General features: G+C 45.3%; 1 protein-coding gene across 2 annotated transcripts; it reads right to left on the reverse strand.

Moving 5' to 3' along the window:
- Positions 1-542: 542 nt before the first annotated feature.
- Positions 543-22,277, reverse strand: CYB561D1 (cytochrome b561 family member D1). Of its 2 annotated transcripts, none has more exons than XM_088457305.1 (5): positions 22,258-22,277; positions 13,310-13,461; positions 8,116-8,254; positions 1,914-1,951; positions 543-1,217 (listed from the first exon to the last, which is right to left on the reverse strand). In XM_088457305.1, the coding sequence occupies exons 3-5, from the start codon at positions 8,249-8,251 to the stop codon at positions 714-716; spliced, it is 678 nt and encodes a 225-aa protein (XP_088313431.1). In that variant the 5' UTR covers positions 8,252-8,254; positions 13,310-13,461; positions 22,258-22,277; the 3' UTR covers positions 543-713. The 2 variants fall into 2 exon arrangements, with proteins under 2 accessions (XP_088313431.1, XP_088313432.1); XM_088457306.1 differs by having other exon boundaries at positions 13,300-13,461.
- Between the last annotated feature and the right edge of the window lie 5,707 nt (positions 22,278-27,984).

Below are 27,984 nucleotides of genomic sequence, written 5' to 3' on the forward strand. Positions count from 1 at the left end.
ACACACATACTTTTATACATACACACACACACACACACACACACGTGGATTTAGATCGGAGATGGAATGGAAAAAGAAGAGGTAAGCAATCTGTGAGGGACCGTAGGGCTCCCTTGGGGAAAGTACATGGGGTAATCCCGGGATGTAAAGGTGGAGGTGTGTGAACAAAGAGGACTGCTTTACAATTGGCAGTGCATCACCTTCTTCCATCAGCTCCCATGATACATATAAAACTCCAACATTTAAAGGCGGGATGTAATAGAGATCGAGTCTACCGGAGGTGCAGGATGCAGACTGATCTCGGTAATTTTTTTTAAAGTTGCAGTCACTTACAAGGCAAAGCCGAAGTGCCCGAACTGGCTTTGCCTTGTAAATGACCGCAACTGTAAAAAAACGATCGAGATCAGTCTGCATCCCGCACCCCGGCAGGCTCGATCTCTATTACATCCCGCCCTAAATGTTGGAGTTTTATATGTATCATGGGAGCTGATGGAAGGAGGTGATGCACTGCCAATTGTAAAGCAGTCCTCTTTGTTCACACACCTCCACCTTTACAGTACTGCAGTGAAAACTTAGATATTAAAATGCATACATTTGAGTAACAGAAAAACAAGCATTACAAAGGCTAATAGGCTGGATGCCACAAGTGTTGCCATTATTTGTAAATGGCAAAATGTATTGGTCTCATCCTTGTAATGTAGTGCATTTGCAGCTCATATCTGACCCTTCTTCTTTGGTAGGTATATGTCCAGAACTTGGTTCATGATTACCAGTGCAGGATAGAGAGGTAAGGCAAGGCAAATATACCACACAGGTCCCTTAATCTGTGCCTGAAACCAGTCAGAGTACAAACCTGAGAGGACAGTGGATGTCGCCAGCAGGTATACCAAGAGGCCACATGTGGCATGGTATAATCTTAGTCTTGATACGGCAGTTACCCGGGCCAGCCGCGGACAGAGTAATGCAAGTCCGCACCCGGCCTGACAACATGTGGTTACCAAAGTAAGCACACCTAGGAGGCTGTGCCAAGAGGTTAGGTGTGGCTGCTCGATGCGGTTCTTGCTGCAAATAATAAAGACTAGACCTGCTCCTGCCAAAACAGGCACACACAACTGTATAACCCAATGCAGGCGGGTCTTCGACTTTCGGGAAAGGGGGCAGATGGGCGAGGTTTCTGGAGACAACAGTAATACAGCTTCAGTCATACATAGGCAAAACTGCAAAAGAAAAGATACAAGTTTCAATGGATAATGGTGAAGGTCAGAAACAGAACTTGAGTAGAAAGTGTGAGAAGAATAATCTAAATGTACATATTATTCAAAATGGACCATTCAGAAATATATGTAGAAGCTCCCATATAACGCTAGGAGGTGCTGTCAGCCACTTAATGCTCTGAATGACTCGGACTTTGGGCAAAATTTATGAAGCGACGGGTTCTAAACCCCGCCGGTTTGGTGGCGGCTTGGCTATCTGCAGATTTACTAAGGCCAAAACCGCTGCAATACCACCGCAAAACCGCTGTCAAAACACATTTTAGAATAGAACAGAGTTGTCATATAGAAACTGCTGCAAAACCACCACCAAGCCCCCGGGGTTTAGAACCCACCGCTTAGTAAATTTTGCCCTAAACGTCTGTTGGGCACAGGAAAAGGAAGCCCTCCAATTGTTTATGTGCAATTATTTCAAACTTTTTTATATTTAAGAATGGTTATTATGAGGTATTTTATAAAAAAGTAACTTGCATTTAACTTTGCGGCATTCCGTGCAAGATGAAAAATTGTTGTATAACAGAGGAAAAGATAACCACTAGAGATGGCTTATATAATTTATGGAAAGGAAAATATCAATCTCAAAAATCACTGATCGAATTAGAGAACAGAAATGAAAATATAAGAAATCAATATAACACTTACAGCAGCTGCCATGAACACAGGATGCCAGGAGAAGAGACCTGCAGGGAAAAATAAGATGAAGGTAGAGAAGGTCCAGTAACCGGTGTTTCCTGGTGAGCAGCCTACTCTGGATTTGTACATGTGTGTACCGTCACTACCTTTACATTGCATATGGAGTTAAAACTTATTTTTTTGCTCTGTCAAATCAAAATTGGAGGGTGTATAAAGCAATCACTGTAGGCAATCAGATTTAAAATAATTGGACTGTAAAATATGTTTTAGTACATTGAGGTGAATGCACAGGAACTGTTTAATGCAGGTGTCGTGAGCTTGACACTGGCCTAATACAATTAGAACTGAACATGCTACTCTATTTAACGATTGATCAATTACCTTATTAAAGGCAATGGTGGCCCTAAGAAAACTTAATTTTCCAAACTGCTGGCTCAAGTCTGATTTAATGTACATGGTCCAAGATGAGCCACATACAGTGTACAATGGCTAAATTGTCTGTGCGAGTAGAAGGCCTTGCAACAGCGTACGTAGATCTGCCGATGGTGCATACTTTGCATGCACCGCAGTGCGCAGGCCTGGATTGAGATAGCACTGCGATCACGCATGCAGAAAGCCATTGCAGACTGAGTGAGGGGACGTCAGCGTTTGAGGATGGTTGACGAGGGAGTGGTCAGAGAAACGCAGGCGTGGCTGTCCGTTTAACGCCATTTCCTGGGTGTGCATAAATTAGCCACTGTGCCAGCATTCGCAGCTTGAGTACTCACTGCGTGCGACAAGACTTATTTCTGAGACAGGTCAGACTTTCTGTAATTCTGCGTAGGGATCCAATGTTACCAATGTATACGCAGGACTGCAAAGTCTTACGGATGTGAGAAAGCGGTAGTGTGCGTCTCTATGCTGGCTGCGCAGTTGCAAACATTAGCATATTTTCGCAGCAAAACTGTGTGCGTAATTGCAGCTGCGATCGCAATAGCGATCGGTAATGAATCAGGCCTAGAATGCGGATTGAAAGTTAGGCTACAACAGTTGTGGGGATGAATGAAACACATTTGTGAGTCCTTTAGTGAGGAAAGATTTAATCACAATATATACTGTTTATGTTTAGAAAGGCTTTAGTTATACTTTTAACAAAGTTGAAGTGGAAAGTCAGGGTAAGACTACAAATTAGGGGTGAGCGGATTCGGTTCTACTCGGTTCCGTTCGGATTTAAAAACCGAATCTTATTGGCTATCAGCTGTCACGAGTATTGGATACCCAATAAGATTCGGTTTTTAAATCCGAACGGAACCGAGTAGAACCGAACCCGCTCACCCCTACTACAAATATAAACATTTTAGTTAAAATGAAGATACTGTTTTGGTGTACATATTATTCTAATGATATTACCATTATGCTGAGCAATTGGATATCTTCCTACATTACAGGCATGTAAAAAGGCAAACAAAGGCCACATGCAGTTGTAACTGCAATTACTGACATGTGCAATAATGACCTCATCAATTTTGATCTTATTACTAATAGTCGTGTGGGTATTTTTAGTACACCAAACACTGCAATATCAAAAGCCAACTGTTCCATGGCGCACTGTATGTGGCCAGCATGAAAATAGCTGTGGCTCTATTTACACAGCCTCCAATGACCTCAGCCCTTTTAACTTGAAGCTTCCCCTTAACAGCTGGTCCAACAGAGTTCTGGATTTAATTCACACCTTATTGTCTACAATAGTCAACACTGATCTATATTCCTCCCTTCTGTCTCCCAAAAGCCATATTTTCTGCTTAGAACTCATACACACACACACACACACACACACACACACACACACCATATAAACAAAAACATTGTTCAAAAAGTGTTCTTTGGTATATCCAAATGTTTTACCATTTTTCCAGGATACTTTAACCTATGGCAGTGGTTCACAAATGTTTTTGAACCACGGCGTCCTATAGTATCAGCACTGTTTCACGGCACACCTGAGCCAAAAGTTTGTTATTGAGAGATGTAGAAAACATTTAGCAAAGTATTAAAGTGAAGTAAATAGTGCTCACCTGTCATCCTTAGGTTCAGTTATGTGGTGGTGGGACAGGTTTGCGCTTCTGTTTGTCCACATATTTATATTACATTAAACAAAAAAAAGTTGATTTGGTGCTGGACCACCAACCTGATGCAACCCTGCAAGTGTCTTAAGGCACCCCAGGGTGCCACCGCGCACAGTTTGGGAACCACTGACCTATGGAGTCACTGTTCCACCAGGCTCCATTTAATCTGCAAATTACAGAAGTATAAGAGTGCAACAATATACATAACAGAAGTGTCATCAGTGACATGTGGTGAGGTAAATGGCTGGGGAGGCACTGGCTAGTATCACAGCTAAATTTACAGATACATATATGAACCTGAGCGTTCATGTGGGCATTATACAAAGTGCAACAGTATATAGTGCTGGAAACTTGGTGAGTTTTGATCCGGGATGTGCGGAAAAGGTAGACAGGGGAGGCAGTGCCTCACCTGCCATAAACTTTTTATTTCAGAGTTTTGATTATAACAATGATTAGAATAATACAAAGAAGATATTTATAAAATTTTCTTTCAATTATTCTTATAATTGACAGGAAAGGTTCTGCCTCACTTTACCGCAGATCACTGCCACCATACAACTGGTCCTTTGTTGACTGCTGCCATCTTTTAAAAGCTTGCTTATTTATTATTATTTATTACCAGTTATTTATATAGCGCACACATATTCCGCGGCGCTTTACAGAGAGTATTTGCCCATTCACATCAGTCCCTGCCCCAGTGGAGCTTACAATCTATGTTCCCTATCACATGCGCACACACTAGGGTTAATTTGTGATGGGAGCCAATTAAACTACCAGTATATTTTTGGAGTGTGGGAGGAAACCGGAGTACCCGGAGGAAACCCACGCAAGCACAGGGAGAATATACAAACTCCACACAGGTAGGGCCGTGGTGGGAATCAAACCCATGACCTCAGCACTGTGAGGCAGTAATGCTAACCATTACACCGTCTTAGGATAATGGTTCTAAATGCCCTAGAGATATACACTTTTAATCCCCCATTCAGGGTTCATTCTTAATGTCCTCCTGACATTTTAGCCCAATTGTTTTGCCCTGGTTGACTCCACATTTAAATGTCTTACTGTACAATTATTCAAGTAACTGCGTTTACTGTTAATATTTTGTATACTACTCACCACTTTTCTGATCTTTTACCAAGTTTTAATAGAATGTCATATGACATGTGTAAGTGGTGGACAACATGATATTGCAGAGGGTGCACATTATGGGGCTGATGCATAGTTGAACTGAAGTTGGCTGAAATCGCTGCAGCATTCAGTGTACAAAATGCGTAATTTCAGCCGGATGTAGAGGTGCACGCACTTCTGTGGCCGGACTGCCCCTATCTGTAAGCTTGGTGTCATAGCCTCCATAATTATCAGTGCGTGTGCACTTAAACCAGCTTTATCCTTGGAGCAAGAGATCCATCATGGCTGTAGCAGAGTCACCCACATCACCAGCGTACAGCAACACAATGTGACATCACTGACAAGCAACTTCATTGGTGTCATTTTCTATAGCTGTATTGCTGGCCATACACCTGCACGACCTGCATACAATATGATTCACCTCAAGATTCCCCGGAGCTCCCTGCAGTCCCGGCGGTACGATTTGGTGCTTTTCTTTATACACACGATCTGTCCTACGATTGATCGTGTGCCTCACGCGCTCATCTGAACAATGGGCCTGATTCAGACCCACTCGCGAGCGGCTGTCCGCTCGCAAGTGGGTCGATGGTCTGCACTGAGCATGCGCACGACGGAGGGAGCTCCGTCGTGCGCATGCGCCAGACACGACGAGCGAAGGACTTTCCTTCGCTCGTTGTGTCCGATCAAAGGGGGCGTGCTGTCAATGTTGATTGACAGCACGCCCCCTTTGGTGGGCGTGCCGGGGGCGTGCCTCCCTGACGGGGGCGTTCCCACGGGAACGCCTCCCGTCAGAAGCCGGCCCACTGACATCACTAGTGATGTCAGTGGGAGTGATTTTGGCTCTGATAGAGCCAAAATCACTCCGGAGCTTGCGGTTGAAAACCTCAACCGCAGGCTCCGGCTCGCAATTTCGATGGTCGCGATGGTCACGACCATCGCGGCCATCAAAATGCACGCTCGTATAGCCTGTGGGTGGTGACCCACAGCTATACGAGCGTCCAGGAGGACGCTCCATGAAAATGGAGCCCGGCCCTCATGCAGAGCGTGCGCTCTGCTCAGAGCGTACGGCTCTGAATGAGGGCCAATGTCATTGAAATTGCATGAATGGACACACGACGCATCGCATGCACTAAATTTACGGTACGATCTGCACATGATACGATGGACAATATGGACTGCACATCTGATCATACGATCCGATTTAGGAGCTGCGGGAACACACATCGGATCGCATCCTACTAAAAAAAAAAAAATACACGATTTATCACAAGATCCATCATACAACGCATCGAGAATCGGCCCGAAATCGTGCTAGTGTATGGTCTGCATTAGACTAGCTGCAGATTCACAATGTGATTGGGGACAATGCTGAAGAGAGAGGGCACCGTCCAGCAAGTCATTTACATAGGGTCTCCCAGGCCAGGGAAAAAAACATGCTACAGTTTCCTTTATATTCACATAAAAAAAAGAAGTTCGCTTTCTAGAAGGCCCAATTAAAACACACATGCAACCCTACACTTTCATTTTTAATACCGGTCATTTACATTTTGGTACTGCTATTTGTATGAATCACCAGTTTAGCAATGAGAAATGTTTTATTACTTACTATTGTCACGTAACCTCCATGTACAAAATCACATTTTGAGGTGTGATCAAAGACATGTATTTCAGGTACTAACTGGCTTAAGTAGTAAGGAATGCTGTTGTACATTCTCTCTTCTTACTATATTACAGCCACTCCTCCTTATAAACAAATTCTACAGAACTAAAGCTTGGAACACACTGGAGCGATGTCGGGCTGATTTGCTATTTCGTAATGACAAATCGAATACACCGCTCAGTGTGTACCGACGACTGCGCGCTCCCGCGGCCCGCTAGGTTTGATGTGCTGCACATCAATCCTAGCGATATTGCTAGTGACCTGATGTGACGTTATAGTGAGAAACTTCCGGGCCGGTGAGAAGGAGCGCAAAGGTGGCCGAGAGGATTACACCTGCCTTATTTATTAGGACACGTGGAGTTTTCTTCCCTACTCTCACCCGCCGTTTTCTCTACATGCTGATGCATTGTGTGAGTGAGGAAAAAAAAAAAAGATTCAAAAACAGCATGACCTCTGATGGGAGATTGATTGCCTGAAAAGAAACCCTTATGTGAATTGCTGCCAGAATATAAATGTAAGTGTGTTTCCATTTGGGGATAAAAGTGAAAAGTTATTTTTCCTGACACATAGTGAAAGATGTGTGTGGAGGAGGAAGAAAAGAAACCTTTATGGGCGACATATAAATGTGAGTCATTTTATTTGTGATGGACTATAACAGAAGTATAATCGAATGGTGCATACACAAGTTTTGAACGATTTACCAACGATTTACCAACGATTTGACCAATGTTTTGAAAGATTTGAATGATTGAACGATTTTTGCCTGTATTAAAATGAATGAAATCATCCAACTCTGACTGCAAACACATCAGATGTCAGTTATCTGACAAACAGGAACGCGCATCGTTCATCTGACAAACATGTCAGATATGTCATATTTTCCTTCAAATATGAACGATTTTTAAAATTGTTATTGTTCAGATTTTAAGAAAAATCTGACTGTGTGTATGCACCATAAGACTTCAGACAACTTGTACCACATAAAAGAAACCTTTATGCGCATATAGGGGATTGTTGAATATGTATGTTTTATTTTGATTGGCCCAGACCCCTCCTGAACAGAACCAAATACAGTCCATAAAGATATCATAAGTACTGAAGGGGGTGTCCCCTTGAGGAGTGGTAAGAAACATTCATTTGTTGTTTCTAGGGGCGCTTAGGTCCTCTAAATTGCGCTTTTATATGTTAAAAGGAAGTTGGTGTAGTCCTATAGAGGAACAAGCTGCCATATCAGACCAAACTGAGCACAAGGATACATTTCTATTCAGTTTTCATTATTACTACTTTGTTCAGACACTGATAGTACTTGGTAGTTACTTACTTGTCCCAGGCCGAGCAAGTATCAGTAAGAAGATAGTGAACCCAAGTGCTAGGACATGTGCCAGAAATCCACTGAATCTTCGCAGACAGCGGTAAAGCCAAAAATCGGTAACCCGTGGGCCTGAAACTTCAGACATCACCTATAAAAGATTTGTTTATACTTATTGAAACACATACAAAAGTATAACTACAACATCCTGAACATTTTACTCAATATGCACATTGTATAATGAATATGTGCATTGACTCAAGCATGTGTTTTATGGAGTAACTAGCTCTGCTCGGGTGGAGGTCTCCCTAAGCAGATGGCTGGCTCCCTCCCTCAGTGGGCTGCACTCTGGTGATCTCTGCCACTTGGACACCAGCTTCCTTGTACTGAGCCGTGCCTCCTACACAGGAACCACCTCTTCTCTGTTGTACTGAGCCGGCCCCTATGTTCTCTTTGGTGACTGTATTCTCGTCACTGAGGACAGCGCTGCGGTTTCCCCAGATGACAGGGAGCTCCACCGATCACTGCACATAATGGGTCCCTGAGCAGCAGGTACACCAGCGCTTTTGTAATGGGTCTCCTCAGGTGGCAGCTGCCCTCTTTACTGCAGGCTCTGGACTCTTCTCACAGCAAAAACTTCTCTTCAGAGCATAGGGCTGAAAATAATTTAGACTTGACGAGAGCAGTACAGGGGACCCCGCCCCGCAGAGCCCAATCCACAGCCCCTTGACAACTGAATGTGCTAATCCTTAGCCTAAAACCTGCCTGGAAAAATGACCTACACATACACATACATACATAAATAAATAATGAGTTAAGAGTATACACCTTAGGTAACCATATGAACTTAAAATTTTTGAGAGATAGTATTTACTTGATCAATAATCAAATTGGGTCTCCTGGTAGACACAGAGGAAAATAATTTACTACCGGTTGTGTTTCTCTTCTCCAAGGTTACTTCTTTAGACACAGCTCATTTACCATTTATTAATACATCTGTGTAAGATCTATTTACAGAATAAAATCAACTGCTGATAAAAAATAAAAATGAGGTTACTGCAAAGCAATGACAGATACTATAACCTCTGAGCCGTCCCACCAGTGTCAGTGATGCACAGGAGAGTGGAGGGGAGCTGATAAAGAGACAGTGCAAAGCATGTGATGGGGTAGGGAAGACAGAAAAGGGGGGAGAGTAGGTAGAGTGAGAAGAGAGAAAGGCGGTGAGAAAATGTTGAGGAATCGCCTGCCTTGCCGAATTAGCATACGCATCTAGCGTGCGAACGCATCTAGCGAGCTAGTCCGAATCAGGTCCTAATAGCGATAGCTAGCCTAGCCGCCCAACCATTCACTATGTAAAAGCATTTAAAGACAATTTTCTCACTATGCACCATGATATACAAAGGGGATTGCTTCATCAGCTCATCTTCTTGGCTCACAGGCAATGGCTGCATTTATTTTAGGTGGAGAATCCTATAGGACTGCATCAGCTTCTTTTAATGGAAACATCCTTACTGCGCTTTTGCACTTTTTCTTGAGTTAGGTCCGTTCATAGTTTTCTGTTTCATCCTCTTGTGCATCTGAAAAACCATATTCTTTATGGTGATTTATTTGATCATCAGTAATCAGGACTCTGTGCCTCTTTGTCCAGGATTTATATCTCCCACACAACTTGCATCAACTATTATACTATCAACATCAAAGGAGGAAGAGATGTGGTTAAAGTTCGCAATTCCTCTTCCACTTCTCCTTCAGATAGAACTAAATCCAGTGACACTAGTGTGCTGAGTGAAGAAGTGGGTTATGGTGACAGTAGATACATGCTTAATTGACAGACCCACTAATTATATGTAAGTCTGGAAACCAAGGATTCAACAAATTAGGCCTTTTGACCCGATTCAGCAGTGCACTGCTAAATGCGATTATTGGGAATCTTGGCATGCGCAGGGCTCAGAAGCATAAGCTGTGATCGCACACGGGCCACCATATGCAGATATATCTTTAGATGATGGTCGTTCATACACACTGAACGGCCATCATCTATCCAGCAGCCGCAGGTCCAGCTGGCAGGGAGGCGGATCTGGATGGGGCCGACCCCTCCTCACGGCCGCCGCTGTGTTTGTACGGGTGGTCTGCAGACATATCTGTCTAACGGCTGTGCAGCGCAGCCAATGCGATATGTCTGTGAACGATGCAGTTCACAGACATATCGTCTGTACACACTATCCAACGGCCAGCAGATATATTGGCCGACCAATTGATCAGCCAATATACCGGCCAGTGTGTACCCAGCATATCTCTGCTGCTCTTACTAATTATATTTATGTAATCAGCTGAAATCATACGACATTTAAATCAAAAAGTAGAATTAAAAAAATATGCCACTTATGGTTCTTGGATCCAATCAAAAGATAGACAGTGCAGCTGCCACTCTAAAGGAAAGTGTGCCCACTTTCACCAAAAGTCATACATAAAAAATTGTTGGCTGCGCACTTAAACTACAGTAATAGTTATAAGGTGTGTCTCCAAGGCTTTATATCAAGAAATTAGCAAATATCTTTAAACAAAAATATAAAACAAACATTTAAAAAATAAACACACAGAAATTATTTATATCTAAAAAACAAATGCATAAACAATTGAATAAAAAAAATCAATAAAAAAAAATGAATGAACAATTATAATTGGACGACTAGGACTTTAAGAGTATGTAAACGTTAGATATTTTAAGACAAAAGGAGTCACATGCAGCATAAAGGTTCACTTGTTCCGGATGTAAATATGCATTTATAGGCAGATTTATCAGCCTAATTTAATATTTATTTGCCAGAGAAAGTGTTTATTGATGTTATACAATTAAATAAATCCAGATGATGAGTCAAACGCTTAAAAATATATAATATATTATTATGAATGTTACTTTTTACAGCAAATTGTTCAGAGTTCACAGACAGATTTCTAGAGCAAGATATGAACATGAGGAAGAAGGGCCCTGACCTTACACACTAAGAAGGGAGGTGAACTAGGGAAAAGTGGCGATATAGTGAGTTTCAAAAGATGTGGGCAGAGCAGGAAAAATCTTAGAGGAGGTAACTAGGGTGTAGAACAGGTGGTAATCAGAGCAAAAGCACAGGGGCTTAAGGGAGTGTGGACAGAAATGAGGTTGGATATATATGAAGGAGAGTTATTAAGTACTTTGTAAGTGAATAGGAGTTTGATTTGTATCTTGCGGGGAATAGGGAGCCAGTGAAGCAAGGTGTAGGCGGGGTAGGCAGATGCAGAGGCAGTTAAAAAAGAAAATGAGATAGGAAGCAGCATTCATAATAGATCAAAGCTGGGAAAGGCAAGCAAGAGAGAGCTTATAGTAGTCAGTGCGGGGGATGATGAGTGTATGTATAAGGGTTTTGTTGGCATCAGGGACGAGAAAGGGCATGATATTAATAAAAACTCAGTTTTAATTAAGTGTTCATCACTGCCTGTGACATATGTTTTCTGAATTGATACCCTGGCAGTTCTTTTTATTAACTAGTGTGTGTCCAAAGTACACACACACACACACACACATACATATATTATATATACATACACTATTTGTGCCATTCATCTTCAGGAAATACCAACATCAACTTTGATCCAGACGTACAGCCCAGAAAATTAAAATGCCCCACAAAGACCAATACTGATACTGAGCTAAAGTGACATCAACAGTGAGGTATAGTACAGAAACATGGGTACATTTAGCTGTTCAAAAGTCATGGTAGGATATGTTAAAATTGGCCATATTGGTTTTCTTTGCCACAGCTACTGTGGTCAGATAATGTAGGATTAGAACAGTCATCAGTGTATGGTTACCCAGGCTACAGAGAACAGTATCTAGGAAGTATTGGGAAATTGTAGTCAAATGTATCTGAAAGTATATTTTTCTAGTGAGCCATTTATTTTCACTCCATAAGTAACCTGTGCTCTTCTTGGGCGCTCTTAGCATATAGAGGGCCATATTCAATTTGAATGCGAAAAGTCGGTGATGACATCATTTTCGCATGTTTCAATTATCCCCGTATTCAATTACAAAGACTTATCGCCGGTTCGAAAAGTCCTTGTAAAAAATGGGGATAAGTTTTCACAATGTTTTACATGGCGAAAAAAAGTGCAGAATTGGGGTTTAGGGGTGCCGGCATGAAAAAAAAAAAATAGCCTGCACCCCTGGGAATAGCCCCTAAAAACAAAATGTGTCAAAAAAATAAAAAATAAGGACACCCCAAAAAAAATATTTTAATTTTGGGGTAAAAAAAATAATAATAATAAAATATTGGTAACAAGGCTTTATCTAACAAAATAAATTAAGGGGGGGGTACCCAAGTATGCGGCTGGTGTATTCTTCATTGCGGGTGGTTGCGGCAGGTTTTTTTTTTAAATAATTTTTCAAAGTCCCTAGGGACTTAAAAAAAATGCTTGTACCCATTTTCATGTACCCCAAATTTAATGGGACAAGTTATTTTAACAAAAAAAACAACTAAGTACTATTCTTCACCACTACTTCATTGGCGCAAAAATGCACCTGCGGCGGCTATTAGAAACCCCGACTTCCATCAGCAGGGAAAAAAATGGAGGTACCCATAGTGATCCCCCATTTCTGGACATCTTTAGGGGGGCCCAGGCACATTTCCCAAAAATTCACGTTTTTTTGTCTTAGATCCAAAATTGCCGGGTCCCGTTTTCGCAGATTTTAAATTGAATATGGCAATAAAGCGGGCACATGCCCGATACTTTATCCCCAGAAAAGCTGGACTTTTCGCTCCCTAATTGAATACGGGCCATAGATGCAGGTTAACAGTTATATTCCTAAAATTGATAAAACAATAAACAGTAAAAAAAAAGTTTAAAATATGTTCACACCTGAAATAGTTATTACTCAGCACAATCACATTATTGTGATCAGTAGCTAAATGGTGGACTGCAATAAGATCATTAAAGCTTTAACTTAAGATCGGTAAATCTCTTTAAACACCTCCGAAGCTTTTAGGTATACTTAAAAAAATATGAACATAAATGAAACTTTTAACTAAAGCTAGACCATAGCTTTGGGGGAGAATTGTGCTCAAAAGTGTTGTCATTGTTGACAATGAAGGTAATAGTCCTGTAACGTAATTATTAGCACCAATGTGACAGAAAACATATTGCCATCTACAATACATGTACCGTGACTGACCGCGTCCCGGGTGCACCGGACACCGATGTGTATACAGAAGCAGCCCTCTCCTCCTTCCTGCCTTCTTCTTCATCGATTTATTTCCTGGTTGTTGTTGTATCAGGTAATGATTTACCGGCGACCACAGCGACACCCTGCGGCCCTCCCAAGTACTGCAATAGTACAGAAAACAGGCTATTTTTCTTCTCTCATACTGCTGTCATGTAACCACAAAAGTACAAATACCAGCATCACCAGCCAGCCTCTTGTAGTTCTATAGCAGCTGCTGAGCCAAATATAGACTATTGTCTTTAGAGTATGAGTCAGCAGTTGTGGTAACTGCAACATATATTCTCGGTTTCTCACTAATATGTTGTAGTATTATTACTGAACTTAACGGCAGTATCATAAAGCTGTGTAATAATGTAATCGTTTACCAATGTAAATAGTATGCTACTTTCACATTTATACAAGTTTAGGATAAAGCTGCGTAATAATGTAATCGTTTACCAATGTAAATAGTATGCTATTTTCACATTTATACAAGTTTAGGATAAAGCTGTGTAATAATGTAATCGTTTACCAATGTAAATAGTATGCTATTTTCACATTTATACAAGTTTAGGATAAAGCTGTGTAATAATGTAATCGTTTACCAATGTAAATAGTATGCTATTTTCACATTTATACAAGTTTAGGATAAAGCTGTGTAATAATGTAATCGTTTACCAATGTAAATAGTATGCTACTTTCACATTTATACAAGTTCAGGATAAAGCTGCGTAATAATGTAATTGTTTACCATTGTAAATAGTATGCTACTTTCACATTTATACAAGTTAAGGGAGGATACGCTGTTTATGTTGAAAATAGTTTTCTGTTAGAGCCGAAATCTCTCTGGGGCTTGCGGCAACGAGACCCTACCACAAGGGTCTCGTCGCAAGCCTGATGGTCGCGATGGTCTTGCCAGGAGGCCATTCTAAAAAAAAAATAGCCCGGCCCTGATTCAGAGCGAGCGCTCTGTCAGAGCGTCCGGCTCTGAATCAGGCCCAGTGTAAGTACATCTCCAGCCTGTCCAAATTGATTGACATGTGTATACAGGCTTTATATTAGCCTGTATACATGTATATTTATGTGCTTTTATATTTAACATATACTGTATAAATGTTAAATATAATCGCACATAAATATAAATGTATACAGGCTAGTATAAAGCCTGTATACACATGTCAAACACTTTGGGCAGGTTTAACAGGCTCTAGGTGGACTTACCTGTCGGCGATCACCGGGAAACAGGGACGGAGACTTGGCGGGCTTACAAAATGCTGCAGGGACTTATGGGAAAATTTCCCTCTGTCCCTGCAGTTTTCGGAATATTTAAGTATTTTCTTCATATAACGCCAATCTGAGATGGCATTTTATAAAGTAAATATTTATCGAGTGATTTAACACTTTTTGCTTTGCTGAATAGCAAAAAGCGTTAAAGCACTGTTGAAAGCAATGGCCTGATCCCTACAGTGCGGTGCTCTGCGAGATGGGAATTAGTGGAGAAGATAATTGCATTATCTTCTACATTATCCCATTGCTGCATAGGGGATTTACATAAAAAATATGGAAATCATAGTTTCCGTATTTTTTATATAAAAAAATCATTGCTGAATCATTGTTCCCTTAAAGAGGAACTAAATACACCAAAAATATATATTTTACTTGGGGTTATCAGAATATTTTTTACCAAAATTCCTTTGGTATGGGACTGCTGTGTAATGTGTCTCTCAGGAAATGGATTATGTGGATTATGGCCCTGATTCAGAGCCGGACGCTCTGACAGAGCGCTCGCTCTGAATCAGGGCCGTCCTTCTTCATTTTTAGAGCGGCCTCCTGGCCGCTCGTATAGCTGTGGGTGACCACCCACAGCTATAGCGAGGGGCCAGGAAGATGGTCGCGATGGTCTTGACCATCGCGACCATCGCGACCATCGGGCTTGTGACGAGACCCTTATGGTAGGGTCTCGTTGCCGCAAGCCCTGGAGTGCTTTTGGCTCTATCAGAGCCGAAAGCACTTCCACTGACATAACTTGTGATGTCAGTGGGGCCGGCCCCAGACGGTAGGCGTTCCCATGGGAATGCCTCCGTCTGGCCAGCCACACCCCCGGCACGTCCACCAAAGGGGGCGAGCTGTCACTCACCATCGACAGCACGCCCCTTTTGTAGCGAGACTCATAGCGACGGCTTGCCCGTCGCTATCCGGGCCTCGCGCATGCGCACGATGGAGCCGCCTCCATCGTGCGCATGCACACTGGGCCAACATCGACCCGCTTGCAAGCGCTCAGCACTCGCAAGCGGGACTGAATTAGGCCTTATGCACAGCACACATGATGTATGCCAGTTTTTCACGTAGAAATCTTTATTTTCCCATAATTCTGAAGCATTTGTAGTCTCCTTCTAGCCTGATTAGTGATGTAGCTGCATTTCCCTAGAGCAGCGATTTTCAAAAAGTGTGTCGCGACCAGTGGTGGATTTTACCTGCAGCCACCCTCCAGTAAAATCCGCCACCCCTCGTGAGCCAGTTGGAGTCCCTGCAAGGGCTTCACTGGCTGTGCTATCCCGTTAGAAGCAGTATGTACTAATAACAGGCAGTCCCAGGGGTTGCAGTTGATGCAGTCCCTACAGGGGCGTCTTAAAAGAAGAGGGGGCCCATGTGCACTCCCTGTGCGGGGCGCCCTCCTCTCTCCCCGGTGGCCGGCAGCCGACTGACAGGGCTGGCCAGCCACCAGAGCATTAGTAGACTCCGGGCACTAGAGTGTGCCCGGAGTCTACTGCGCATGTGCAGAACACCGGTAAAATGGCAGCGGCGGCCATTTTCCGGCGTTCTGTGCAAATGCGCAGTAGACTCCGGCCATTTTCTGGTGTTCTGAGCAGCGCTGACACCCGACGCAGGACCACGGACAGGTGAGTTTAAAATAATATGGGTGCAGGGTGTGCGGTGCGGGGCCCACTGCACCCATTATAGATACGCCACTGAATCCCTAGAAGCTGTTGTTTGTGTGCATATGCCGGTCCAACCACTGTTTGTCCGTATTGCACAATGTACCTAGCAGGCACTGCAACTTTGGCAGTTTGGAATTCCGACTGTCTCCAGGCTGCAGCCCACATAGTCCAAAAGAATAGGAGCCACCACTGGTTGTGACTAGTGCGCAAGTGTGCCGCAACACAGCAGGCCTGCCAACCACAGACACACAATGGACTGCCTGGGCTAGGTGGCTTAGAAAAGACAATGGCCCTGCCCCGGGGACACACTGACTGGGCCAGGCACAGAAAAGACACAATCTGAGTTGTGTGACTGTGTAAAGCAGTGCAGCAGGACCCCGTCAAAGATGACTTAGGGCTTGATTCAGCAGCGTATGCAATGGCGATTACGGACACAGACCGAGCGATTGTTTGTCATCGCACATGCATATAAGGCGCACTGCGCGTGCGCAGCAATTGCATTGCGATCACGGACACACAGAGGAATTCATCGCAAAGTGAATAACAGACACTCAGTGTTTAGGGGTGGTGACGGGGGAGGTCAGAAGAACGCAGGTCTGTCTTCATTTGAACACTGTTTCATGGGCGTGCATAAATTAGCCACTGCGATTGCATATGCAGCATTAGAGCTCTCTGCGTGCATGTAGACTTGCAGTGTTTGCAGCTGGATAGACATGTTGTAAATGCTGGGTGACTGACCGATGTGTGTCGATGGTACCGATGTTCACACAGAAGAGCGACATTGGGACATATGAGATAGCAGCAGTGGGAGTCCTTACGCTGGCTGAGCTTTTGCAGGCATTAGCATATTTTTGCAGCTGCATTCTGTGTGAAATCGCAACTGCGATCGTATTAATGTCCGCTGCTGTATCAGGCCCTTAGCCTGACTTAGACGAGCATACCAGGTGAGTGTGGCAGGGATGTAATAAACATTCAAGAGAGGTAAAAAGAAGAAGTTACCCATAACAATCAGTCAGCTCCTAAACCATGCAATGGTGTGACCCAGCGACTCTGCGATGCATGATACATTCCGAGCTGAAATGGACAAAGGGCCTGATTCAGAGCCGCTCATAAGCGGCCGCTCGTTCGCTCCGAGCGATGTTCGCACATCTGCGCATGCATATGGGTCGTAATGCGCATGCGCCAACCAGTCATTGCGGTCGGAAATTGAGCGCTCGCAAAATAGCGAGTGCCTGCTAATTTGAGTGACAGGATGAGGCGTTTGTGTGTGGTAACAGGGGAAGGTGCTTGAAAACGGGGAGTGGAGATCCGAACGCAGGCGTGCCAAACAGTCAAAATGGGCGTTTTAAGGGTGTGCATAATTAACAAAGCAGCATCATCGGCCACGTCACTTGGTTGTCTCTTAGTCTGAACTGTTCGCATGATTGCGGTAGGAAAATCCAACCACAAGCGCTGCAAGCAATTCAGATGCCTTTCGATGTACTCGATGAATCTAATAAATAGCGGAGATGACGTAGGATGCGAGCAGCCAGGGGGCGTCTTTACAAAATAGCGAGCGCATGTTTTGTTCGCTCGCTCACATATAGAGGTGTCAACAGACCGCAAAGATCGAGCGCTCAATTTAAGTAGCCGGCCCCTTTTTCTGAACGAGCGAGCGCAAATAGCGACCGGCTCTGAATCAGGCCCAAAGTTCTCTGTGACCAGACATACTTAATCCTGAGTCAACAAGATCTTACCTTCATCTTATCTGAGTACATACACCATAAATAGTCTGATATTGCCAACATTCATAATTGAGGCAACAGTGCCCCCTACTGTCTTTTAATATTTATGTATATTTCCAAACATGATCTTTATACTTGTTAAAATGCTTATGTATGAGTTTTCCTCCTATATAAGACGTTATTTGTCAGTATACAATCAGCCTAAGTCTATGCTTGATGTACGAGATCCAGCTCCAAGGTGTTGGAGGGGCTCCTGGGAATTAGACCATTTATGTTCTGAGTAGATGATCTGACAAGCAAGTTTAGTGTTTATTATACTTTACTTTTTCTTTAACTTTGTAATAAATGTCTTTTTATCTGATCTTTGTTGTGTGGCTTGATTAATGTCTTTGTATCCAAGAATATTATCTCGTTCCACCGAGAACACACGTGCCATACATACTGCACGATCCGGTGTACGATGGTGCAATGTGTCATTACATGCTGAATGTATCAGTACAGTCTTGTTCATTGCATCGTGAATGAAGAATAGGAAGTACACACTATATGATGTATATACATATCATTCCCATACACGTCATACGATACATCATATAGTGTGTACCCAGCTTTACTGTCATTTCAAAGACTGCTAGATAAATGACAGTTAAAACTGATTGGTTGCTATGAGCAAATTCTCCACTTTATGGGTGGGATGTACTAAGTATCGCATCCACTATGCTGCACATTCCGCCACTTATTGGGTACATACCGGCGATAATATTTCCAGTATGTACCTAGAAATTTGCAAAGGATAGCTCTCCTGATAAGAGCTGACCTTTGCGATAGAAGGAGTTCTGGGTTTATGACCCAGAAGTCCCTTTGGAATCCTTCACAGCCCCTCTTTCCCTCTTATCTCACAGCAGGCCAGCACACGCTGCTGTGTGCTGGCCTGCAGTGGAAGACTGCTCACGGCTGCTGAGCAGCAGATGCAGCAGTCTCCAATGCCTGTGGGGGGGAGTGATCACACTGATCGCGTCCCCCCCTCCCTGGCTTTGCACCAGGCTGAGGGGCTCACAGTGCCCCCTATCCAACACAAGGCGCTGCAAAAATTATTATTATTTTGCATTAGGGGGCATGGCCACACCTCCCACAATTATGCCATGTCCCCTTTACCCCAGCCCAGCACGGCTCTTGATGCCCCTGCTAAGAGACACTATAATGTGCCATAATGTGATCTAAGGGACACTATAATGTGACATAATGTGCTCTAAAGGGCATTAAAATGTGGCATAATGTGATCTAAAGGGCTCTACTGTACAATGTGACATAATGTGATCTAAAGGGCACTACAATGTGTCATAAAAGATCTAAGGGGCACGACATGGTGGCATAATGTGAACTAAGGGCACTGAGTGTAAAGATAAAACAAAAAACAGTATTGTGTGCCTTGGCAATTTTAACATCTTGTTAAGTGTGCCACCAGCTGAATACAGTTGAAAATCTCTGCTTTAGAGGAACACACGTACCCACATCCTACTATACAATGAGCATCAGAATAACTTGCAATCACAGGGGCTGACTCTGAGACACAAACGAATGGCTGAAATTGCGGGCAGCTGCCGTAGCCTGATTTACTACCTTGTGTGTCTGAGGGAAGTGATTAATTTTATGCCAGCTACAGCAATTGTCATCATCAGCATCAGCACTTGAATCAGACATTACAAGTGCAGGGAAAGGTACAATCGCATTGTCACCATCCAGTTCCCCTCCAAAATGCCCTATTTCATGGAAAGAGAGAACTGGGCAAGTTCAGTACGTCTCAGAATAGGGCTGAGATGTGCAGAAAAGTATATATTTGCATTTGTACATGTGCTGTATGCAAAAACTCGTCATTTGCGCTCGTGCACAGCGATCCGACCTACTCAGAATCCGGCCCACAGTGTGTTTCACTGAGAGCTATAGAACAAATTTCCCTTTTCAGGTCCCCTGTACTGAGTGCTGGGTCATTGTAATTATCTTATTTGAGGGGGAATGGAACACCTTCACACCTCAGCAGCTGGTGCATTACATCATCGCTCCCTCAAGACTACCAGAGCGCTACTTTTTGTTTTCTGTTATCCCCATTTGCTTCAGTGCCTTCTTTTAAAGGGCACTTAGGGGATCATTCAGACCCGGTCGCAAGCGTTGAGTGCTCGCAACTGGGTCGATGTTGCCCTACTGGGCATGCGCAGGGTTTTCTTAGCAGCAGTGTGGGCCCTGGGCAAAGCAATGCACTGGGGCCCCTGCCCACCCATTTACTGGGAAAAAAAATTAAATGGTCAATAAAATTAAACACTCCTGCATGCCCATCAGACCTCCCACACATGCAGACTCTGTCTGAAGCCGGCGGATGAAGTGAAACTGGGACTGAGGTGAGTACTCGTCATCGGGGGGAGGTTAAATCAGAATACAGTGCACCGGAGGCCGGCTTATAATAATAGCACAAATTTACCAACTGGCCGCGGCTGCAGGGGGGCGGGTTGGCGGGCTCCTACAAGCATCGGGCCCTTGGCCAACTGCCCAACAAGCCCAATGGAAGAGATGGCCCTGGGCATGCGCACGACGGAGCCGGCTCCGTCATGCGCATGCACGAGACCCAGCTAGCGACAGACGCTCCATCGCTAGGGGTCTCGCAGCAGATGGGGCGAGCTGTCGATGGTGAGTGACAGCTCACCCCGTTTGGGAGGCGGGCAGTGGGCGTGCCTGCCCAAACGGAGGCGTTCCCACCGGAACGCTTGCCGTTTGGGGGCGGCCCCACTGACATCATCAATGATGTCAGTGGGGAGGAAGCTACCTGGGGCTTACGAGTGCCGAGACCCAACCTTAGGGTCTCGTCGTAAGCCACGATGGTCGCGATGGTCTTGACCATCACCCTTCTCAGTCGCTAGAGCTGTGGGTGGTAACCCACAGCTTAGCAATCGACCAACAGGCGGCACTACAAGATGCAAGCGGCTGCCCTCATTCAGACGGACTGCTTGCATCTTACGGCCGCCTCTGAATTAGGTCCTTAGATCTATGTCAGTCTCTGGACCTCTTGGGGCACATGCAGGTTTGGCACAGTAAAGTCTGTGTAATGTCTGCAGTTGCAGCAAGGATATCTATTTAAACTTACCAGATGATGAAAATAAATAAGTTAGCCTTAATATGCATCTACTAGCTCTAATTACCAGTTCACTTAGGGCCTGATTCAGAGACGTTCACTAAGGCGTGATCGCTCGCTGCTGGGTGATTGTTGCTCAGTGCGCAAGCCGGTCTCAGCGATGGGGAACCGTGCGCTGGTAGTACACAGACTGCCCACTACTTTGAGTGACAGATAGTGCCATTTGTGGGTAGTAACAGGGGAAGGTGCTTGTAAACGGGAGAGTGGTCTTGCGGACGCAGGCGTGTCAGGTCGACAAAACGCCGTTTAAAGGGCATGCATAATTAGCAAAGTAGCGTCATTGTACACGTCACCTGCATGTATTTCAGCCAGCACTGATCGCAGTGCTTGCGGTGGGGTAAGGCTACCTCAAGGACTGCGAGGAGCTCCGATGGCTCTCGATGTTACCGATTAATCCTACAATTCCATGAGATGACGTGTGTTGCGAGTGGAAAGGGGGCGTTTTTATACACCAGCGAGTGCTCAGTGCCGTAGCTCGCTAAGACATAGAGGGCATCCTTATACCACGCAGTGCAAGCGTTTAATTTAAATACCCGGCCCCTTTTTGCCAGCGAGCGGCCGCATCTTGCGAGCAGGTCTGAATGAGCTCTACAGTGCCCATGTTTGCAAAGTTGTGCTTTTTTTCTTTTTGGTACTGTGTGATGGCATATGCATTTAGTAACGGCATCTATATGACTTGAGACAGAATCAATATAAAATACCGATGGACAGGATGCCGGCTATCAGTACACAGACAGCGGCATCCCAATGTTTCAAATCCCGACAGGAGACCAGTAAGTAATGTTCCCCTGTCCTATTTACCCCCTAACCCTCCTTTCTTGCACCCTTATACAACCCTCCCTACCCCGTCCCCTAACCTTCCCTGTAAGTGCCTAAACCTAACTCTTCCCCCTTAGTGCCTAACCTTAACTTCCCTTAGTGCCTAACCCTAACTCTCCCCTCCCCGGTGGTGCCTGAACCTAACCCCCCGCCCGGAGCCTAACCCTAACCTCCCTTCTCCTGCAACCTAACTTTAAGTGCCCCCGGGCTGCCTAAACTTAACACTCCCCCCCCCCTCCCCCCCGAGGCTGATACCTTTCCCCGGTGTCGTTGCGATCAGGATACCGTCAAGTCAGGATTTCGGCGCAGGTGTTGTCTTGGCAATCGGGATTCTGATGTTGAGGTTCCGGCAGACGGCATCCCGGTTGTCGGGATCTTAACTGCATCCCCTTGAGACGGAGATCCATCAGCGTTTCAGGGTGGAGACTAAAATGTGTCCTAAGGTGATTGTAAAAAGAGGAGGTGCCATGGGCGTGTTATGGGAGTGTCATGGGCATGTTACGGCATACAGCTGTTTCACAGCACTGTAGCCATGGTGACTATGAGCCTGATTCACTATGGATCGCAACTGCGATCACAGCTGCGATTACGCAAGCAGTCGGACTACGATGATATGCTAATCCATTGTGATCACTATGCCATCAAAGTACACCCACCTTACCTTACCTTACGCACATACGTAATACTTAGCAAGACTGCGAAACCATCAGTAACATCGAGTACCATCGCAGCCTCATGCACACTTACACAAGCTCTGACCTTACTCAGGAATTGCTAACCTCATCGCATGCACTGAGCACTCGAGCTGCGTATGGCATCGCAGTGGATGATTTATGCACGCCCCTGCAAATGTGTTCGAATGCACTGGCACCCCTGCGTTTCTCCAACCACCCCCCACAAATGGCACTTCATGTCAATCACTGTGCGATGGGTCTGTGTAGTCTCTGCAAGCTCAGTACCGATCACAATGGCTAGTTCGCACACACGCACTGCTATGCATATGCATGCGCAGATCGCAACAATTGGCCAATTGTGTGTGTAATGGCAGTTGCGATCCATAATGTATACGCGCACGCAGGGGGGGCTCCGAGTACCTAGAGACCCCCCCTGGACGCCGTGCAGCTGAATGATATATATATTTTTATATATTTTTTTTTGGGAGAAGGAGCAGCCGGAGTTCAGCTAACTTACAACTGGCTGGGGCTGTGCTGCTGGCTGAATGTAGGGGGCGCTGTAGCGGCAACGTTCAGCTCCTCCCTGGCAGTTCCGATGGGGCAGCGTGAGAGGCAGCTGAGAGGCTCTCTCTATTCCCGGCGCTCTATCTTGGAGCCGCAGGTGAGGGGGGTTGCCGGGGGTGGGTTTCTTTGATAAATGATGCTGTCGTTGTTTGCCTGTATGTGTGTGTGTGTGTAGTCTGTGTCAGTGTGTGTGTGTGTAGTCTTGTGAGAGTCTATCAGTGTGTGTGTGCATGTGTGAATCAGGGGGGTACGTCTGGAATTTATGTACCGGGCCTGGGCTCAGAGGGGGCCACACAGAGTGCAGATGATCCTGCCGGGGAACTGCTACAGACAGATGTCTGCCTGTAAGTACAGAGCAGTTTGCTGTTAGGATCAGCAGCGCCCTGCGGGCCCCCTGTTACTGTGACCAGCGGCATGCAAGCAGCTGCTGGCACCCTTCTCATAGGAGGACAGAGCAAAGGCTCCAGCACTGCTCTGCTCCATTCACAGTCTGCGACATTGCGTCTATGCAAGGCCACCTGTTCTTTCTTCCCTGCAGGGGATGAGTTAAGTCCCCTCTCCCCCCCCCCTAACTGAGTCCCACCCCCTCCTCTCTACTGCTCTGCCTGGCCTGTCTGTCTCTATGGCAGGTGGAGTGTGAGGTCCCTTCTTCCTGCTTCTTCCATAGCCTACTCCCCTCTATGAGGCCCCGCCCCCTCCTGCTATGACGAGCCTGTCCATGTCCCATGCAGGCAGCAGCCGGTGTGTGAGGGACACATAATGCTGCAATCAGAGGTAAGTACCTTAGGGTGATGTACCTATTCATGTTATGTGGGTGAGGTGGGGGTATATACTTATACTACCTAGAGCCTGGTGAGGCGTGTTGAGGGGTGTAATGTATGGGGGGGGTAAGCATATTGTCTGGGGGTTGAGGGGTGTATTGTATGGGGGGTAAACATTGTCCGGGGGGAGAGGTGGGTTGGGGGGTATAGTAATGTATGAAGGGGTAAGGTAAATATATCTGGGGATGTATAGTTATGCATCAGGGATGGGGATGGGGGATGAGAGGTATAGTAATGTATGGGGGTGTATACTTACATATTATCTGTGAATTGAGATAGGCTTAAGGATGTAATATATCAGGGGGCGTGTATACCTATTTTATCTGGTAGGGAAGATAGGGTAGGGTGTGTAGTATTGTATTGTGGGGGTGTCATATACTACTAGCTTTTTTGGGATTGAGATAGGTTACAGGTTGTAGTATATCTGGTGGTTGTGCAGTAGTATTTTGTGCCGTGTGGTATACAGTAGTAATATGACGGGTTGTATACTATGTTCTTTCGGGATATATTGACGTTATTTGGCAAGTCTATAGTGTGTGTGTGTATATATATATATATATATATATATTAGGGGTGAGCGGGTTCGGATTAATGAAATCCGAACCCCCCCGAGCCCCCCCGATCCGAGTCCGATCCGAGTCAGGCTCGACTTTTCCCGCCTGACTCGGATCTGAAATCGAGGCAAAACGTCATCATCCCGCCTTCCGAGTCTCGCGGGTTTTGGATCCTATATAAGGTACCCGCGTCGGCGCCATTTTCTCACTCGGCTGTGGACAGTGAAGAGGGAGGGTGGGAGTTAGGGCTGTGTAGTGTAGTGTAGTGTAGTGCTGCTGTTGTCCACTACTTCAAAGTCCATAGGGGCTGGCTGTGTTGTGCTGTGCTGCTGTTGTTAATAGGGGCTGTGTCCACTACTTCAAAGTCCATAGGGGCTGGCTGGACTGTGTTGTGCAGTCAGTTCTCCATAGGGGCTGTCTCCACTCCAAAGTCCTGTGCAGTGTCCCAGTCCTAAAGGGGTGCTGTAGTGTTGTCCAGGGGGTGCTCTGTCCATCAGGGGTGCTCCCCCCAAGTGCTAAAAAAAAAATATATATTTTCTGTGTTTGTGAATTGTGTGCACAGTAGCCGCACGTGTATCAACAAAGTAGTGCCAAGCGTGCGCCTGTGTCATAAGTAAAGGGCCGGCTGGCTTGACCGTTAAAGGGTGCTGTAACCCCCGAAAGTACACTCCAGTCCAAACCAAAAAAAAAATTATTTTCTGTGTTTGTGAATTGTGTGCGCAGTAGCCGCACCTGCATCAACAAAGTAGTGCCAAGCGTGCGCCTGTGTCATAAGTAAAGGGCCGGCTGGCTTGACCGTTAAAGGGTGCTGTAACCCCCAAAGTACACTCCAGTCCAAACCAAAAAAAAAATTATTTTCTGTGTTTGTGAATTGTGTGCGCAGTAGCCGCACGTGCATCAACAAAGTAGTGTCAAGCGTGCGCCTGTGTCATAAGTAAAGGGCCGGCTGGCTTGACCGTTAAAGGGTGCTGTAACCCCCGAAAGTACACTCCAGTCCAAACCAAAAAAAAAATTATTTTCTGTGTTTGTGAATTGTGTGCGCAGTAGCCGCACGTGCATCAACAAAGTAGTGCCAAGCGTGCGCCTGTGTCATAAGTAAAGGGCCGGCTGGCTTGACCGTTAAAGGGTGCTGTAACCCCCGAAAGTACACTCCAGTCCAAACCAGAAAAAAAATTATTTTCTGTGTTTGTGAATTGTGTGCGCAGTAGCCGCACGTGCATCAACAAAGTAGTGCCAAGCGTGCGCCTGTGTCATAAGTAAAGGGCCGGCTGGCTTGACCGTTAAAGGGTGCTGTAACCCCCGAAAGTACACTCCAGTCCAAACCAAAAAAAAAATTATTTTCTGTGTTTGTGAATTGTGTGCGCAGTAGCCGCACGTGCATCAACAAAGTAGTGCCAAGCGTGCGCCTGTGTCATAAGTAAAGGGCCGGCTGGCTTGACCGTTAAAGGGTGCTGTAACCCCCGAAAGTACACTCCCGTCCAAACCAAAAAAAAAATTATTTTCTGTGTTTGTGAATTGTGTACGCAGTAGCCGCACGTGCATCAACAAAGTAGTGCCAAGCGTGCGCCTGTGTCATAAGTAAAGGGCCGGCTGGCTTGACCGTTAAAGGGTGCTGTAACCCCCGAAAGTACACTCCAGTCCAAACCAAAAAAAAAATTATTTTCTGTGTTTGTGAATTGTGTGCGCAGTAGCCGCACGTGCATCAACAAAGTAGTGCCAAGCGTGCGCCTGTGTCATAAGTAAAGGGCCGGCTGGCTTGACCGTTAAAGGGTGCTGTAACCCCCGAAAGTACACTCCAGTCCAAACCAAAAAAAAATTTTTTTCTGTGTTTGTGAATTGTGTGCGCAGTAGCCGCACGTGCATCAACAAAGTAGTGCCAAGCGTGCGCATGTGTCATAAGTAAAGGGCCGGCTGGCTTGACCGTTAAGGGTGCTGTAACCCCCGAAAGTACACTCCAGTCCAAACCAAAAAAAAAATTATTTTCTGTGTTTGTGAATTGTGTGCGCAGTAGCCGCACGTGCATCAACAAAGGAGCAGCGCCAAGCGTGCGCCTGTGTCCCATAAGTAAAGAGCCAGCTGGCTCATTTCTTAAAGGCTGGTGTAACCCACAAAGTGCACTACTCTCCAGCAAAAATAAAAAAATATTTTCTGTGTTTAGCCGCACGTATATATCAAATCGATATAACATAAATGGAGGACCAAACTTTCTCCGATAAAAATAAAATAGAGAAAGATCAAGAACCACTTCCTCCTAGTGCTGAAGCTGCTGCCACTAGTCATGACATAGACGATAACATGCCATCAACGTCGTCTGCCAAGGCCGATGCCCAATGTCATAGTAGAGGGCACATACAATCCCAAATGACAAAGTTCAGGAAAATGACCTTGAAAAAAACATTTAAATCATCTGAAGAAAAACGTAAACTTGCCAATATGCCATTTACGACACGGAGTGGCAAGGAACGGCTAAGGTCGATCCCTAGTATGTTCATGACTAGTGGTTCAGCTTCACATGACGATGGAAGCCCTCCTCCCACTAAAAAAATCAAAAGAGTTAAGCTGGCAAAAGCACAGCGAAGAACTGTGCTTTCTAAGAAGATATCACAAATCCCCAAGGAGAGTCCAAGTGTGGTGGTGGTTGCGATGCCTGACCTTCCCAGCACTGGACGGGAAGAGGTGGCTCTTTCCACCATTTGCACGCCCCCTGCAAGTGCTGAAAGGAGCACCCACAGTCCACTTGCTGATATGCAAATTGAAGATGTCACTGTTGAAGTACAACAGGATGAGGATACTGGTGTAGCTGGCGCTGAGGAGGAAGTTGGCGAGGAGGATTCTGATGGTGATGTGGTTTGTTTAAATCAGGCTCCGGGGGAGACAGTTGTTGTCAGTGGGATGAAAAAGCCCATCACGGTCATGCCTGGGCAGAAGACCAAACATTCCACCTCTTTGGTCTGGCAATATTTCTATCCAAATTCGGACAACAACTGTCTTGCCATATGTACCATATGTAAAGGTGAAATAAGTAGGGGTAGGGACGTTAACCACCTAGGAACATCCTCCCTTATACGGCACCTGCAGTGCGTTCATAATAAGTTACTGTCAAGTTCAGAAACTTTGGCTAAGACCTTAAGCAGTCCAGGGACACCTAAATCCCGTTGTTCTGTTGTATCCAAGCGCTTGCAAACCACACCGTCAACTCCCTCCTCGTCAATTTCCTCCTTAGTCAGGATCGGAAGTAGTCCTGCAGGCCATGTCACTGGCATGACTGACTCTCCTATCCCGGATTCCTCCGGAGGATCCTGCATTGCTACGCCTCCTGCTGCTGCTGCTGCTGTTGCTGCTGCTGGGAGTCGTTCATCATCCCAGAGA

Source organism: Taudactylus pleione, unplaced genomic scaffold (assembly GCF_031769625.1).
Source record: "Taudactylus pleione unplaced genomic scaffold, aTauple2 ptg000755l, whole genome shotgun sequence".
Taxonomy (NCBI): Eukaryota; Metazoa; Chordata; class Amphibia; order Anura; family Myobatrachidae; genus Taudactylus; species Taudactylus pleione.